This window comes from Halyomorpha halys, unplaced genomic scaffold (genome assembly GCF_000696795.3).
Source record: "Halyomorpha halys isolate HHAL.00 unplaced genomic scaffold, Hhal_1.1 Scaffold1067.1, whole genome shotgun sequence".
NCBI lineage: Eukaryota > Metazoa > Arthropoda > Insecta > Hemiptera > Pentatomidae > Halyomorpha > Halyomorpha halys.
In genome coordinates, this window is record NW_027109968.1 from 224,317 (window position 1) to 239,436 (window position 15,120).

The window sequence follows — 15,120 nt, forward strand, 5'->3', positions numbered from 1 at the left end:
ACTTTCTATTATAGAGGAAATTACTGGAAGTTACTGGGTTTGGTATTCAATTTCAACCAACTGGATCTTCTAATAAATGGATACAGACACAGGTTTAGTCTCATATTTTAAATAAGTCTCTATTAACTGGACAGCAGGAGAAAAGAAATAGAGTCAACCTCATCACAGATAGTTTATAAAGAAATAGATTATGGGGTCACATAAATGAAAACAGATATTTAAAAATGTATATAAAACATTTATTACATATATTGATTACAAAAAAATAAACACTGGAAACAACAATTATTCAATACATATAAAACACTAATCTATTTAAACATTAAATGTTAAAAAACCTTTTGATCATTTAAAACAGTTCTAATAAAATACTTAATAATATTAATGTCATCTTTGGCAAAACAAAAAATTCTCATTAATCATCTACAAGTGCTCAAATTTAACACTAACTTGGAATATACCATCTAAAAAGCAATTTTAAATTACTTATCAATATCAATAAATTAATATCAACAATTGTTACTAGTACAGATATCTATAAATATTTTAATTGTCATCGATGGGTTAAAATGGTAATATAAAACAACATTATAAAAAGTAAGGAACATCGTTTATATAAAGTTGAGTCTCCACCTGAGGAAAAAAAAATACAATACTATAACTGACTATATGTACCTTAAAAATTTTAATTTAAGTCAATAATCTTAATTATGAGATTCAAAACTAATGAATCTCCTAATCTCCAGAATAACTAGGAAGTTCCTTACTTCATAGTGATGGCAAAAAGGACCAATAGGCCCACTTGCCGGACTTGTCCCCCCCCCACCATTACCAGTACCAGTACTTCATAGTGACCAAAAACAACGATCTTCTCTATCAAACATCAAATGAATCAACTTCTGCCTTATGCAGCGTGTGAAGAAGACTGAACATTTTTAAGAAGGGGGTAGGGTAGTGTAATGAGTATCTTGTTGGCTGTGGTTGAGAAAATGATCGATAATAATTGGTCAAGATTGTGGATTACTTATTATGGAAGAGTGATGCAGGAAAAGACAAAAAATATAGAAATTATAACCTTAAACACTAAAAAAAAATTGCTATGAATATTAGGTGCAGTCAACACCCAATGTAATGTGGTGCATACCCCCTGTTGAGGCCACAGCCTCTTTAGGACACCCTTACACTATGCCCAGAATAAGTGGGGTTCTTCGGATAATTAATTTGGGTATAACTATTGCGTTAGGTAGAGAGTGAAAACAGATAAATGATTAATAGAAATAAAGAATTTACTGCTTTACTGTAACAAGGTAAGATAAGCACTGTTGTATTTATGAATAGTTAATTTTGCAATTGTAACTTTCAATAAATGTTTCATAACACGGTTTGATATATTAGGTGAAAAAAGTAAAAAACAACTGATACACTAGGTAAGAAAACAAACTAGGTAAGATCACTATCATACTGTTATCTTTAATCTAAAGAGGTTATACTGCAGTAGTTTGGAATTTATAGAATTGTGGTAATAGAATAAAAGTGCCCTGAACAACCCCCTAGAACTCTTTTCATACTTTTTGGGGTACATGTAGCACATTTTGGGAAAGAAACAAATTTGAGGCTGCCAGAGAAAGAAGATGTGCTTCTAACCCATCTCAGAATAAGTCATACTAAACTCACCCCCCTTCATTAAATGAAAAATGAAGATGCATCAATGTGTCGCTTCTGAAGCAATCCCACCATTAGGCACATTCTTACTGAATGCATAGCTCATGAGTCACATATATTCTCAACAGATTTACAGGATATGTTGAAAAGAAGACCCCATAACAAACAGCACAACTTTTTAAATTTTTAACAAGTTAAATATCTATGATAACACATATCCTAAATGCAATTGCCGTGTATGTAAATGGATGCACTCAAATAATTGAATATTAAATAATCCATAATAGGTGTAACCAAACCTAGTGAAACACTTCAAAATGAAAATTACACAAGGTTAATCAGGTTAGGCTGCCCAATTTCATTATTTGAAAATGAAAATCTGTACTACTACAACCCATAAAGGGTCAGGGGTTCAGTACTTAGTAAGGAAGAACTTTTTCTTATACAACAGTTGTGCAAGGAGGTGATATGTTCATGATCAGTCTCAGTGGACCCCAGAGGGCTTCCTGAAGCCACATGGTTGAGTTACAGCTACGATAGCAGAATAAATAATTATTTGCCTCAGCTGAATTCAAACCTGAGTCCTTGGAGTTAGTGATACAGTGCCATACAACCAACTGATACACCGCTCTCCTAATGTCATTACTTATACAAATTCATTGGGCAAATGGGCCAAATTAATGGTTTCTTGTTCAGCCAACCCATTTCATTCATAAAGTAGAATTGAGTTCCAAATGATGTATTAAGGATTCAAGCACACAGACAAGTATTAACAATTAAATTCATTGTGATTCTTGCAATAACTTATCGAATATATCTAATTGGTAAATGCTTTATTTAAAGCACTTTATTTATTAAGTAAATAATGGTTTAATGTATGCAACGGTTGAACATAATTCTTAAATATAATGTTGAAGAATATAATTACCAAACAGTGACTTACCAAATAAGTAACATGATCATGGATCAACAAAGGAAACCATGATATAGCGTGTCCCTTTCGAAACAAGTAAACCTTCATGAAAATGAGTAAGACGTCCAGGATGTAATAATAACCAGCCAACTTTGGTATCAGTGATACTGCAATTATAGCGAATAAATCTGCAACCTCCTCCCTTGAAATTACAAATATATTAATTGTTGATTTTAAAAAAATAAATTGAATAGAGGAAGATTTTGTAAAAATGAAAACTATGTTTTCATATCAGATTTTCATCTGTACATAACAATCATCTCTGTACATCTGTATTATCTCTATAGGAAGTCTAGTGAGTCAATTCATAAAAAAAATTTTTGAGGTTAATAACTTCCAGTTGAATGAAATTTGTATTAAATTTTCATAACATGGTACAACGTTTCGGGACCACTGTCCCATATTCATGTACTTTAAACCTCATAATTTCATTTAGGAAATCATGTCACACTTTACACTGTTCTCTCTTTTCTACTTTAACTTATTTGTGCATCTTCACTTCTCCTCAGCACAGCCCTGTTTTTTTCAAATTTCATTCAACTGGAAGTTATTAACCTCAAAAAAAATTTTTATGAACAAGATACATTGTACGGATACTGATATCTTGACTATAACTATGATTGTAGCAATGACATTTTATAATAAAAATATTGGCAAATTTATTTTAATTACAAATTATTAAAACAATAATTGACATATAGTTCTAGTTTTAGAACATGTAAAAGTGCCTATTATACCAGCTAGATACTACAGCACGATGCAATATTCTACCATAACACTATTCTATCTCAGAGGATCCCAAATTTTTTTCACCAAGGCACCCTTCTAGAGCCACAAAAAATTCATGGCACCCTTTTTGGACTAAAACAAATTCGCGGCACTCTTCTTGAGCTAAAATAAAATGTCAGCACTACTATCTATAGAGCAGTTGAATAGATAAGAAAAGAAGAAAAACCAGCACAAAGCAAATGTAGGAATTCACTGTATATTTGATATTTTAATTTTTAATCTTTCCTTATTTTGTAATACTTTGAGAAAGTGGAGTTTGTCTGTGGCACCCCTGCCATATGCTTAGAGCACCCCAGGGTGCCACAGCAACCAGTTTAGGAACTGCTCCTCTATCTAACCACCAATATATCTATAATACCTTTTAAATATTATTCAGGTCATATTGTTAAACATAACATTTGCATCTTTCAAACTGTGCAATAAAATTCAAATAAGATATTAAAATCTCATTTGATACTAAGTAAAACATAAAAACCACAAAACAGTATCTAATATTTGGTGGTAGATGTGTCGATTCCGACCGAATATTTTAATTACAATGAAGGAAATAATACACTATCAGATGCGAAGAAAGCTACACTTCTTCAGATATTTACTTGTAAACTATGATTCCTTGATAATTGTTTTTATAAAATAGAGAAAATACAAAAATAAATTCTTATAGAAAATTTAATTCTAAATCGAAATTACATAAGAACAGAAAATTCATATTTTTTATATTAAATATTTTATTATTAATAAAAATGTTTGAAATCAAAACTACTTGATGAACACAATTAACCAATTTGCATCACAAGCAATAAGTGTGCATTTTGCCTAAGAACTATTACCAGAGTGCATGTATATGGCGCTTTTCACTTTGGCATTTATCACGAAGCGTATATGCGTAGTCAATGAACAGAGGTGGTCGCAAATAGTTTCAGGGCCAAAAATTAAATAAAATTAACAGCTATGTTTCCGACAGCAGTGAAGATGTAATTAGTCCTAGAAAATACAGTTGTTTTATAGTGATTTCTTCTGATAGCAGCGGTAATAATCAAAGTGAAAGCAATTTTGAGAGAGAGGAAAAAAATGACAAACCTAAATTGCATAAATTTATATCTGTTGGTGGAGTAAATGAAAACAACTAATTCTACTAGACAGAACATTTATGATAAAGGAAATTCTTGAATATATAACTGAAACTAATCGGTTTAGTGAAAAGGATCCAAGTTTCAAAGAAACTTCTGTAAAGAACTGCAAGTTTATTTTGCACTCATTATATTGATGTTTATGGTGCAAAACCTACACTGCATAGTAATAGGAGTACAGACAAGAGCAATGAAACACCATACTTCAAAACAGTCATCATCATCTGTGGCGATACAACTCTTGCAGAGTCACGGCCTCTTGCAACTTGGTACTTCAAAACAGTGATGTCCCAAAATAGGTTCATCGCAATTTCAAGAAAATTACACTTTGTTAATAATGAACGTTTGTAGCGTGATGATCCCTTATATAGAATTAGACCAATAATGGACATGATCAAGAAAAGATTCAAAGAAGTAATCACGCCAAGCCTAGATGTTTCCTTGGATGAGTCCTTGATGAAGTGTAGAAGCAGAATTTCTACATTCAATCTAACAAAACGAAGAGAGTCCAATTCAGAATAAAATACTACAAGCGATTCTATGATTCTAGAACAAAATATACATAATTTTAGGGTTTACATAGGGAAAGGATGAGTGTAAACAGGAGCTTGCTAGCACAAAAATTGTTCTAGATATAATGAAAGAAAGTAACCTGTTAACATTCCTCTTATTATTGGTAATCTTTAATAGAGTAAAAATTCTTTATTTACGCAATATTTCCTTCATTTTTCATATATTGAAACAATTTCACTCACAAATGTATGGTGATAAGAACAAATTTTTCACTTTTCTGTGTGATGTAAATGGGTTCAAATTAAATAAAAATTTGAATACTATAAAATTATAGATATTTTTATAATTACCTCATAATCGATACCTCTCCGGTTAAGAGCTATATTTACAGTGTAAGTACTCGAATCATGATGAGGCCTTAAAGATGGTTGCTCATCAGGTCGATAGCGTACAACAAAGTTCATCAAAGCTTGTGGAGGCTAAAAAGATAGTTTACTGCAATTATTTATACATTTTCATCAAGTATTAACCATCAAATATCATTCACTACATAAGGCTGAGTTTATAGCAGAGTGGGATGTATAATGGTGACAAAATAAAAAACAAAACAAAAGGCCCAGTAAAGTTTTCAGAGATAAGGAGTTAAGGGTGTTAATTATGAAATTCTCTTAATAACAGTTTATATTGAGGATGTGGTCAAATAAGGTTTTTTTTTTCACATTTCACTGAACAACATTTTAATAATGTTTGTCATCCAATGACAATTATTTTGAAGGTAAACTTATTCACCAACCTTCTTCAACTAAATAAATAATAATAATAAAAAATTAGAACAGCCATATTCTAAGTCAATTCGAGCAGGAAAATTTTTATATTATTACAGGAGAGTAGTAGCTTATAGTAGCTTAACAATTCAAGTGCATTAGTACGATTAAAAGCTCCAGTCCTTAAACTCTCCTGTTACAATATAAAAAATGTTCCTGTTCAAACAACCTACAAAATGACTGTCCTAATTTAAATTATTATAATTATGAAACTATTTTCTCCCTTAAACTATAGGAGGAAATGCATGATAATTATTAATACAATTTTAATACATTATTTTATTTTTGGAAGTTTCAATTCTTCAGCCAGTCCCAAGGCTGCCAGAGTTAATTTACTTTATTCAGAAGGTAGTCTAATCATTTCTGAAGAAAATGAAGTTAATGAGTCTAATAATCATCCCCAGTGCACTATTAGTTTAATAGGATGTCATTAACTGTGCTAAAAATGAGGTCATTAATAGGATGTCTTAAACTGTCCTAACAATGAGGTCATTAATAGGATGTCTTAAAATGTCCTAACAATGAGGTCATTAATAGGACGTCTTTAAATGTGCTAACAATGAGGTCATTAATAGGACATCTTTAACTGTGCTAACAATGAGGTCATTAAAATGAGATCTAAATTCAAGAACATTATTGTTCAGGATAAACTAGTGGAATACACTGGAAAAGCTTACCCCTAAAAGTCATCAAGTGCGCATTGCACACAATCAATGTCAAGGGACCCCACCATTACTTTGACAACAAAGCATAATTGGCATGAGTACTAATGATATCGAACTATAATCTGGTTGTGGATACAGAACAAAAAATTAGGATTTAATGAAATTTATAAATACATATTGAAATAAATTTTAATGCAGATAATATTTCTAACTAATCTATTTGTGTTTAATTTATTTTGTCCAGCATGTCGGTTAGTTTTTAAATGCTACTCCCATATTTTAAATATTGCCTGAGAGTTATGTTTCTAATCTATGTACATGCTACACACTTTCTGGTCCTTATTCGTTTTAATTATTTTTCTAATAATTTATGTTTGATTTATTTATTATTTTATTCTTGTCAATTAATTATCCTTTTTAAATCAAATTATTGTTATTTTTGTTTTGTGTTTCAAATTGAAGGTTTTTGTTATTTTGATATTTTACTATTTAAAGCGTGTCATATTGTTTTTAAATGTTTCGTTTATTAGTGGTTTTAATTATTTACAAAGCTTGGTTTATGAACAAAAAAAAATTGAAATAATTTCTGTTTAATGTCTTTCTTTATTCAGAACTTTTTGTATATTTTAGCTATCTTATTGCATATTTCAACATTTTAAGCTTTATATTTTATATTTACACGTTTGTATTGCATATTATATCACTTATTCTGGGTTTTTTTACTGCATACAAATCTGGGCCTTGATTATAATATTAACTTTAAAAGACTGAATGAAGCAAAGATAAAATAAGTTGAAATTTGTGAAATTAAAACATAGCAAGAAATTCTTTTTTTTTTTTAGCTTAGCTGAATAAATAACTTCATCATAACACAAACAAAAGATTTAATTTAACTAAAATAGTAATAATTAAAAACATTATTTTGATTATAATTAAAATAATTCACGATGAAATTATTGCCATAATTGACTACACTTACATCATGAAAATAACCAATAAATACTCTTTCTTGAAGCAGCCTTACGTATTGTTGAAGAAAATATAACCAATGTCTTTCAAAATCTATTTGCTTCATATGAATATCTCTTGTTGGAACATTTTCATAACCACCAGCTAAACGCTCATCCTGTAATAAAACCAAACATTAAACATTGATATAACTAAAAAAAAAAATATTTACATGCAAAAAAGCTAAAGAAGTGTAACATACATAGTTGCTCCCAGAAGACCATTTCCCATGGTTTTCTACCATTTCTATCAATTCCTTACAAAAACGAGGAGTAACTATAGGAAACCAATACACATCAGGACAAGGCTAAAAAAAATATATAAAAATAAATATGAATAAAATTTGTGTTGTTAATTATGTCTTATGTGTTTATGAGGAAGTAACATAAATTTTGTACATCTGATTTTTTGTTGATTGCCCTGTTCTATTGTGATCATTTCTTTAAGATTTCGTTTCTAGTAGTTTATTTCCCATGAATGATGATTTTTGGTATATCTAATTTGAATTCATGTCCAATTTGTCTCAAATGTGTGGTGAGAGCTTACAAATCCACAAATATAAAGGCACTAAACTAAGTGTCAAAATCGATAAAACAAAGATACATAAACCAAACAATGGCATTAATTGCTACATGGACTGCTCTTTAACAGCCCAGGGCTCAGCAGCCGGCATCTGGTGGGGCGATAAGCCATTGGATGGTATATCTATTCCCTTAGGGATGTACACTTCAGTATTTCAATCTGAAATACTCACAATAAATCATTGCGCTAGCACTGTTATAGAGGAAGGGCTCTCTGGTAGAAGAATTGCCATCTACAGACAGCTAGGCGATAGGATCCCAAACAGTGCGAGCTGATCAACCCCTTAAGCTTATTAAGATTCTTGGAATCTACCAAACTTAAGCTCTAATCAGCTCATTGCACTGCTGTAATGCTGATTGCAGTATTGGCGTGTTTTTAATTGGTGCACAATAGGCCTTATTGGCCACAGTGCTTTCGTGCCAAATCTAATAAAAAAAAAAGACAAGAAAAAAAAATATAAAAAAAACAAAAAAAAAACAAATAGTTCCTTTGGACAGAAAAACTAAGATTACTTTTTTGGGTAGATCACACTTCTCAAATATCAAAATCAGAAAAGGTATAGTTTTCTTTCCATGATTATATATTTTATAAATAAAACAAAACTTGAAAAACACAGAGCAAGTGGCATAGGACCAGATGTCCAACTGACAAAACGTATTATACCAAATAGACTAACAAACATAGAGCAGAAATTAGAAAATTAGAATTCACAATTTAATTAACTTTACTGAAAATCTTACAACTATTGACAAATGATAGTGGAGACCCAACAAACTTCTGCTGAATTTCAATAACCTTCATTCCTCATCCTGATATCCTTAACCCAATTCACCTTGAATCTATTGAAGCAGAACTAAATATTCCACTCCAAATGATCCTACCACCTAAAGCATTTCATCCTTCAGAAATATCCAGCATCATTCAGAGATTACCTACCTGCAAAGCTCCTGGATACGACCTAATAACATCCCACATCCTAAAACTTCTTCCTCGTAAAGCCATCCTATTCCTCACCAACAAATATAACGCCTTCTCCGTTTCACATATTTTCCTGACCCATGGAAATTATCTATAGTCAAAATGATACCCTAACCCCCAAAACTGCCAGAACACCCATCCTCTTACCGTCCTCTCTCTATTACCAACCATGGGCAAAATCCTTGAAAAACTCATTTTGAAACACCTATTCCCTATCCTAGATTCCAATCATATAATCCCAGATCACCAGTCATCGTGAGGTGGACATTGTCTCGCCCTCTTTGGAGTGCAGAATATACTGCACGGGAGTCTTTTTCAATATAGAGCAGGGTTTTGATCGACTCATGCACTCGAGACTGCTTTACAAACTCCGTCAATTCCAAACTCCTGCATACTTTCTTATCATCTGTTCCTTTTTCAATGATATATTATTATAAGTAAACCACAATGGTTCCTATTTATCCCTCTTATCTCAGACCGCTGGTGTTCCTCAAGGTGGTATTCTCAGTCCTATCCTCTACATAGGAGTAATAACCCTTTGATTGCATTCCAAACTCTCCAGTCTCATATCACAACCCTCGAAGAATGGTGCCGAAATTGGAGTATAAAAATAAATCCCATCAAATATCCTTTACTCTTTGTCGTAAACCTGCCAACTGCTCCAGAGCATACTTTAATAATGTTGCTCTTACCCCTGTAGGATAGATCTGCTACCTTAGACTACATCAAGACAAACGACTAACTGAAACTCTAACACAAAACTGGAAACTCCACGTTGATTCTCACAATTACAGCACTCACTAGTCAAACAGTCTAAACTTCCAATTCATTACAAAAGACTAATCAACACACCTATAATAAGGCCTACTGAACATACAGAGTCAAGCTTCGGAGATCCACTAAATCTTCAAATTCCTCTCTTATCCAATCCAAAATCCTCAATGCTCCTTACTTGGTCACAAATAAAATCATACATAAAGACCTTAATGTTCCATATGTAACCAATCTAGCCCAAACCAGATATCATTCCTTCCATTATAAACTCCCTCACACCCAAACCCACTAGTTTCTAACCATACTTCCTCAATTATTCCTGACAATCCTCCGAGGCGCATGAAGAGAAGATGGTCTCGAGACATTCTAAGGTAAAAACGGTATTAGAGTGCTATCAATAGGTAGTTTCTCTACACGCTTTTACACTCCATAATAAACTTATAGCAGATTTACTAAATGTATGATTATGTACAGTTGTAGATCTCAATAAAGAAATTTAAAAAATATATCTTTGTTAATACTTGTCCCATTTAGTTGATTTGTTTTCTTTGCTTAGAAAATCCAGTATTTCAATAGATGAGAATCTTTCTAAAACGACACCGAACGTTTTTAAAAAAAAACAGCGTGTAAATTGGTTACGATTTTTTGGAGAACTTTGGTAAACTACTAAGACCATTACATTTCTATTTAAATAGACAGGCTATATCTTTGATAATACTAGTCAGATTTTTTTTTTTATTTTCTTTGAATGTCAAATATTCCAATAGCTAAGAACCTTCCCAAAATGACACCCAATGTTTTAAAAAAAAACAGTGTGTAAATTGGGTATGAATTTTCAGAGATCGTTGGTAAATTACAAAGATAATTACATTTCTACTTATATACACAAGTAATATCTAAGTACGCTATATTTTTCTAATAATTATCCGATTTAGTTGATTTTTTTTTTCTTTACTGTTATGTTACTAGGGAGTCTACCAAAATTGACGAAGTTCCCTTTTCGAGGTTTCTCCAAATTTTCTCTGACCAAGCAAAAGTTACTCAAACTGATATTTTAATGATTATACAAAATTTACTAGGATAATATATAGTAGAATACTTCCACGAAATAAGGATTTCATTGTTGCATTCTCTTTTTTTGCTTTGTACTCCGAATTAGTTACTAACAGACAAGTAACTTGGACAAATAATTGCACTTCAACAATTTATTTTAAGACATTTCTATTTATAATAAATTTAAAGAATTATTTATTGATTCAATGTTCTATAAATTATTTGCTGAAAGTACAAAACAGCCAATAGTTGTTGATAATTTCAAAAATCAAAACATCCAATAAAAATTAATAAAAAATAAAATCAAACAATCGGCTAAAATCCATGAAATACTAATAATACTAATTCAATAGTACCTAGGAAAAATGAAGCAAATTCATCCATGTATTACCAAGAGAATATCAGTTTTCGCAGCAGTTTGGGTTGCCCTGTGGTTCCAGCCGGTAACCACCTCAAGACCGCTTCCTTCCATTTCTAAACAATAACCTTTTTTTCTCTTTACAGTCGCTGTATAAATGTGATAATTTCGCAGAATGTCTCATTGGTTTCATTGAATGGTTCTGCAAGTGCCTATAAGGCCACATTTTAAAAAAATTATCGTTAACTCATATTTTTCCATCTTATTATTCGATTGGTGTTTTTAAAACCTAATTTCAGTAAATTCAATGAACACAAAATGCTCTTTACAGATCTAAAATCGGACCATCCATTCAGGAGAAAACATAAAAGTAAATTCTACTAATTTTGGTGCATCCCCTGAAGTGGTACATTTAGCCTTAAAGATTAAGAAAAGAAAACTTTAATTAAAATCATATAAACATTATTAATAATCATTCCTTCACTGAAGAATCTAGAAGGCTACTTAAGGGTAAGTATTTGGTAAATATTTAATTAAAACCATTATTGTAGTTAAGATGGGTTAATAGTATACTAAGTTAGATAGTAAAGGAATTCCTAAAAAATGCCTCTGAACCAATGCAAAAATATCTGATGGGTAGGAATATATGCAGTTTAGAGAAATGTGTTACAGGGTTTAGGGAAGAGAAGTGTGCTGATAATGATTCCTGCCAAAGTCAGCATCAGTTGTAAAAAACTGAAAAAAACAAAGCACAAACAACAAATATCAATCACTAAAGTAAACAATGAAATACCTGTATAGGAGTGACATCATCACGAAGGGACATACTGAAGTTAGGATGTATATACCTTAAAAGAAAAACATTACTATTAGGTTACTGTTCTTAAATTTTTGAAAGGGAAAAATAAAACTATATTATAATAAGAAGATTAGAAAATATATTCACTTATATCATTTGTAGATATATTATATTTTGAAATCAGCTCATTTGATTAAGCTCAAGGTTGGAGATGAATGTACAAATGTTCTAACGTCACTATCAAATTCCATTTACTACTTTCATTTACACATGTCCTAAAGTATTTTTCATGATATGCATATGATGTATTATATATTTATATTATGTATCTCTATCGGTTCCTGATGGGAACCGACTGACAAAGTATGCGCTATATTTAATTTAAACACTAGAAACCATGGACCCCTTGACATGGTATGCTAGGTATGAATATCTATAATTAATCATTGGAGTTCTTTTCCAATGGTATCGTGTTCTCCAATTTACTATGCTATTATATATGAGGTGGCATGCAGGGATTCTTAATTATAAAGTAAAGTCTTCGTTACATATTTTATATTTACAATCATATATACATTACAAAGAATAATATTATGAGAGAGCATGGTAGACCTGTTTCCTTATACTTTAATTGTTATATTATGAATTGAGAAGTACCAGTTGGGATATTTGATAGTTATACTGACTCTAAGTTATTAATTCTATTATTGCCATTCAAATTACTACGGAAAAGGTCTTACTTCTTTTGGTACATCGGTAGGCTTGGCAGTTGTCATGGCAGAGCGTCCATATTCGTTATGCTCCGCAGCCTACCGGCAGCCGTTGCTAAATCTCTTCAAGGTATGACTTCCTTCTCTGGCCTGCAACTCGTCAGCCACTATCTCTTCCTCCAGACTCTCCTCTTCCAGGTCTTCAAGTGTTTCTCGACCATTTTCAAGTCCCCATCTCTCTCGGCTTGTCCTCAAGTCTCCATCTCTCCCAGACTCCACTCAAGTCTCCATCTCTCCTAGACTGTGCCCAACTCTCAGACTGTGCTCAACTGTGTTCCTCCTGCCCTTTTTGCTTATTTTCTCCCCTCTCCTTCTTTTGATTTCTGTTCTTTGATTGGTTTTTGTTGTTGTGATGTTCAGAGGGGGTGAGAAGGTCCAATGACCTTTGGCAAAAGTCGGTCTTTTTCCTACCTTTCATGTTTAAATTAAGGCGGCTTTCTTCTTTATGTATTTTCCCCGAGGTTTTTAGAGAGCTCACGTGTGAGATAAGGGCTGTTTATTTGTGTATCTCTGCCTACATGGTCAACCATTCCCAGGGGGTGCATACCCTCTGTTATCTATATATCTCCTTTTAGATTTGTGAGAGAGTTATTTGTGAAAAAATAACAAGCATTCATCCGTACATTACTTTAGATGTTTTGCCGATGGGTTTCTGCCTAGGGCCGGCGGCATCATTGGCATGCCGACAAAAGAAATTACTTAGCGCTAAAAATTCCAGCTGGTGCCTCCCATTGCATATCACACCATTACGGGTATGTTATAATATACTAAGGTATGTTTTAATTAAAATTTATAGGGAACTAATGAGATACAAGTGAAAACAAACTGCTTTAATTGTCTCTCCTTCAAAGATTTATTTTTTTTTTTTTTCAGCCTTAAACTAATTTTCTGATAGTAAAACAAAAACTCACCTTTGCTCCCAGTCAAACTTATTGGTGAATATTTCATACATTTCAGGATTCACTTTGGTGGAATCAAAATCCTCAGGGTTAATCAAATGTCCAACATCAATTCGGTTATCCACAAACATAAATATTTCCTGTAGAAAAATATCACAAATTTAAAAAATACAAGACAAAGTTTTTAAACATTGAACTGACACTGCAAACTAAATAGCAAAATACAATTTAGTTTAACTAAATAGTATAAAGAATCTTTATTTTAGTAAGCAAAATAATAATATCCCCAACAATAATAAAAGCTCTACTGTGGGAGAAAAACTCAGGAAATGTCAGGAACTGGCTATAGAGTTGAAGAATTGTATCATTCGGAAGGTGTCACTACTTCAGTCATAATATCCACCAATGGGCTGATACAAAAAAACAGTGGTAGGTGCAGTTGGTTTGAAGTTCCCTCTAGATGTGCTAAGAGAGGCTCAACAGTCGGTTTTCTTAGATATAGCACGTATAGTGCAAACATTTTTAAATATTTGAAAAAATAAATAAATAATAATATGAAGGTGGTTGAACTTCTAGTCTCCCACTTCCAATACTCAACCCACAATAGCGTGAAAAAACAGATGACAATAATAATAGAGCCAATAAGTGCTCTATTTGTCTCTAAATATATGTATCCTGCCAGACAAAATATATGGCACATACTTTTAATGAAACAACATATATTCTGGGTATTGCCAATCCTTATATCCTTAATAGTTTTGTAAATTTTAATTTTTAAGTTTTTTGACAGAAGGTGCGAGCTAAACAGTTTTGAAAATTGAAAAATAACAACCATTCCTCGCCTTCAAACTAGCTTTTATTTCCTCATCAATTTCATTTTTTCTAGTTACTGTAGAACCTAAATACTTGAACTTATCTACCTGTTCAAACGTATTTCCTCCTACTGCTAACCATGTATTTTGTTTTATCCGTATTTATTTCAAGACCTAGTTTCTTACTGGAGTTTATTAACATGGTTGTATTTAGTTCTTTAGTTTCTTTTTCCACACCCAATAATACCAAATCATCAGCATACCCAAGCACCGGTATTTTACCACCCAAAGTTAAACCCTTTTCGGTATTTATCACACTTTTAATGATGTATTCTAGTTCTAGATTAAATAAGATAGGTGATAAAGAATCACCTTGTTTTAAACCCTGGAATTTCTCAGAATAATGATTACTGATTCGTACCTTATTAAACGTTTCAGTCATGCACATCCGTTCGAGATTTACTAACTTCTTGGGTATTCTCTGGTCGATCAGAATATTATACAGCTTCTGGCAGTCAATAGAATAATAAG

The 15,120-nt window shown here is 31.9% G+C and overlaps 1 protein-coding gene across 1 annotated transcript; it reads right to left on the reverse strand.

Moving 5' to 3' along the window:
- Positions 1-217: 217 nt before the first annotated feature.
- LOC106688170 (procollagen-lysine,2-oxoglutarate 5-dioxygenase) lies at positions 218-13,917 on the reverse strand (the record flags this gene model as incomplete). Its single annotated transcript, XM_014432508.3, is given in 7 exon segments — positions 218-633; positions 2,606-2,777; positions 5,418-5,546; positions 7,536-7,682; positions 7,767-7,871; positions 12,103-12,157; positions 13,790-13,917. Coding segments are annotated over 6 exon segments (720 nt in total), but the record flags the coding sequence as incomplete, so codon positions are not given.
- Between the last annotated feature and the right edge of the window lie 1,203 nt (positions 13,918-15,120).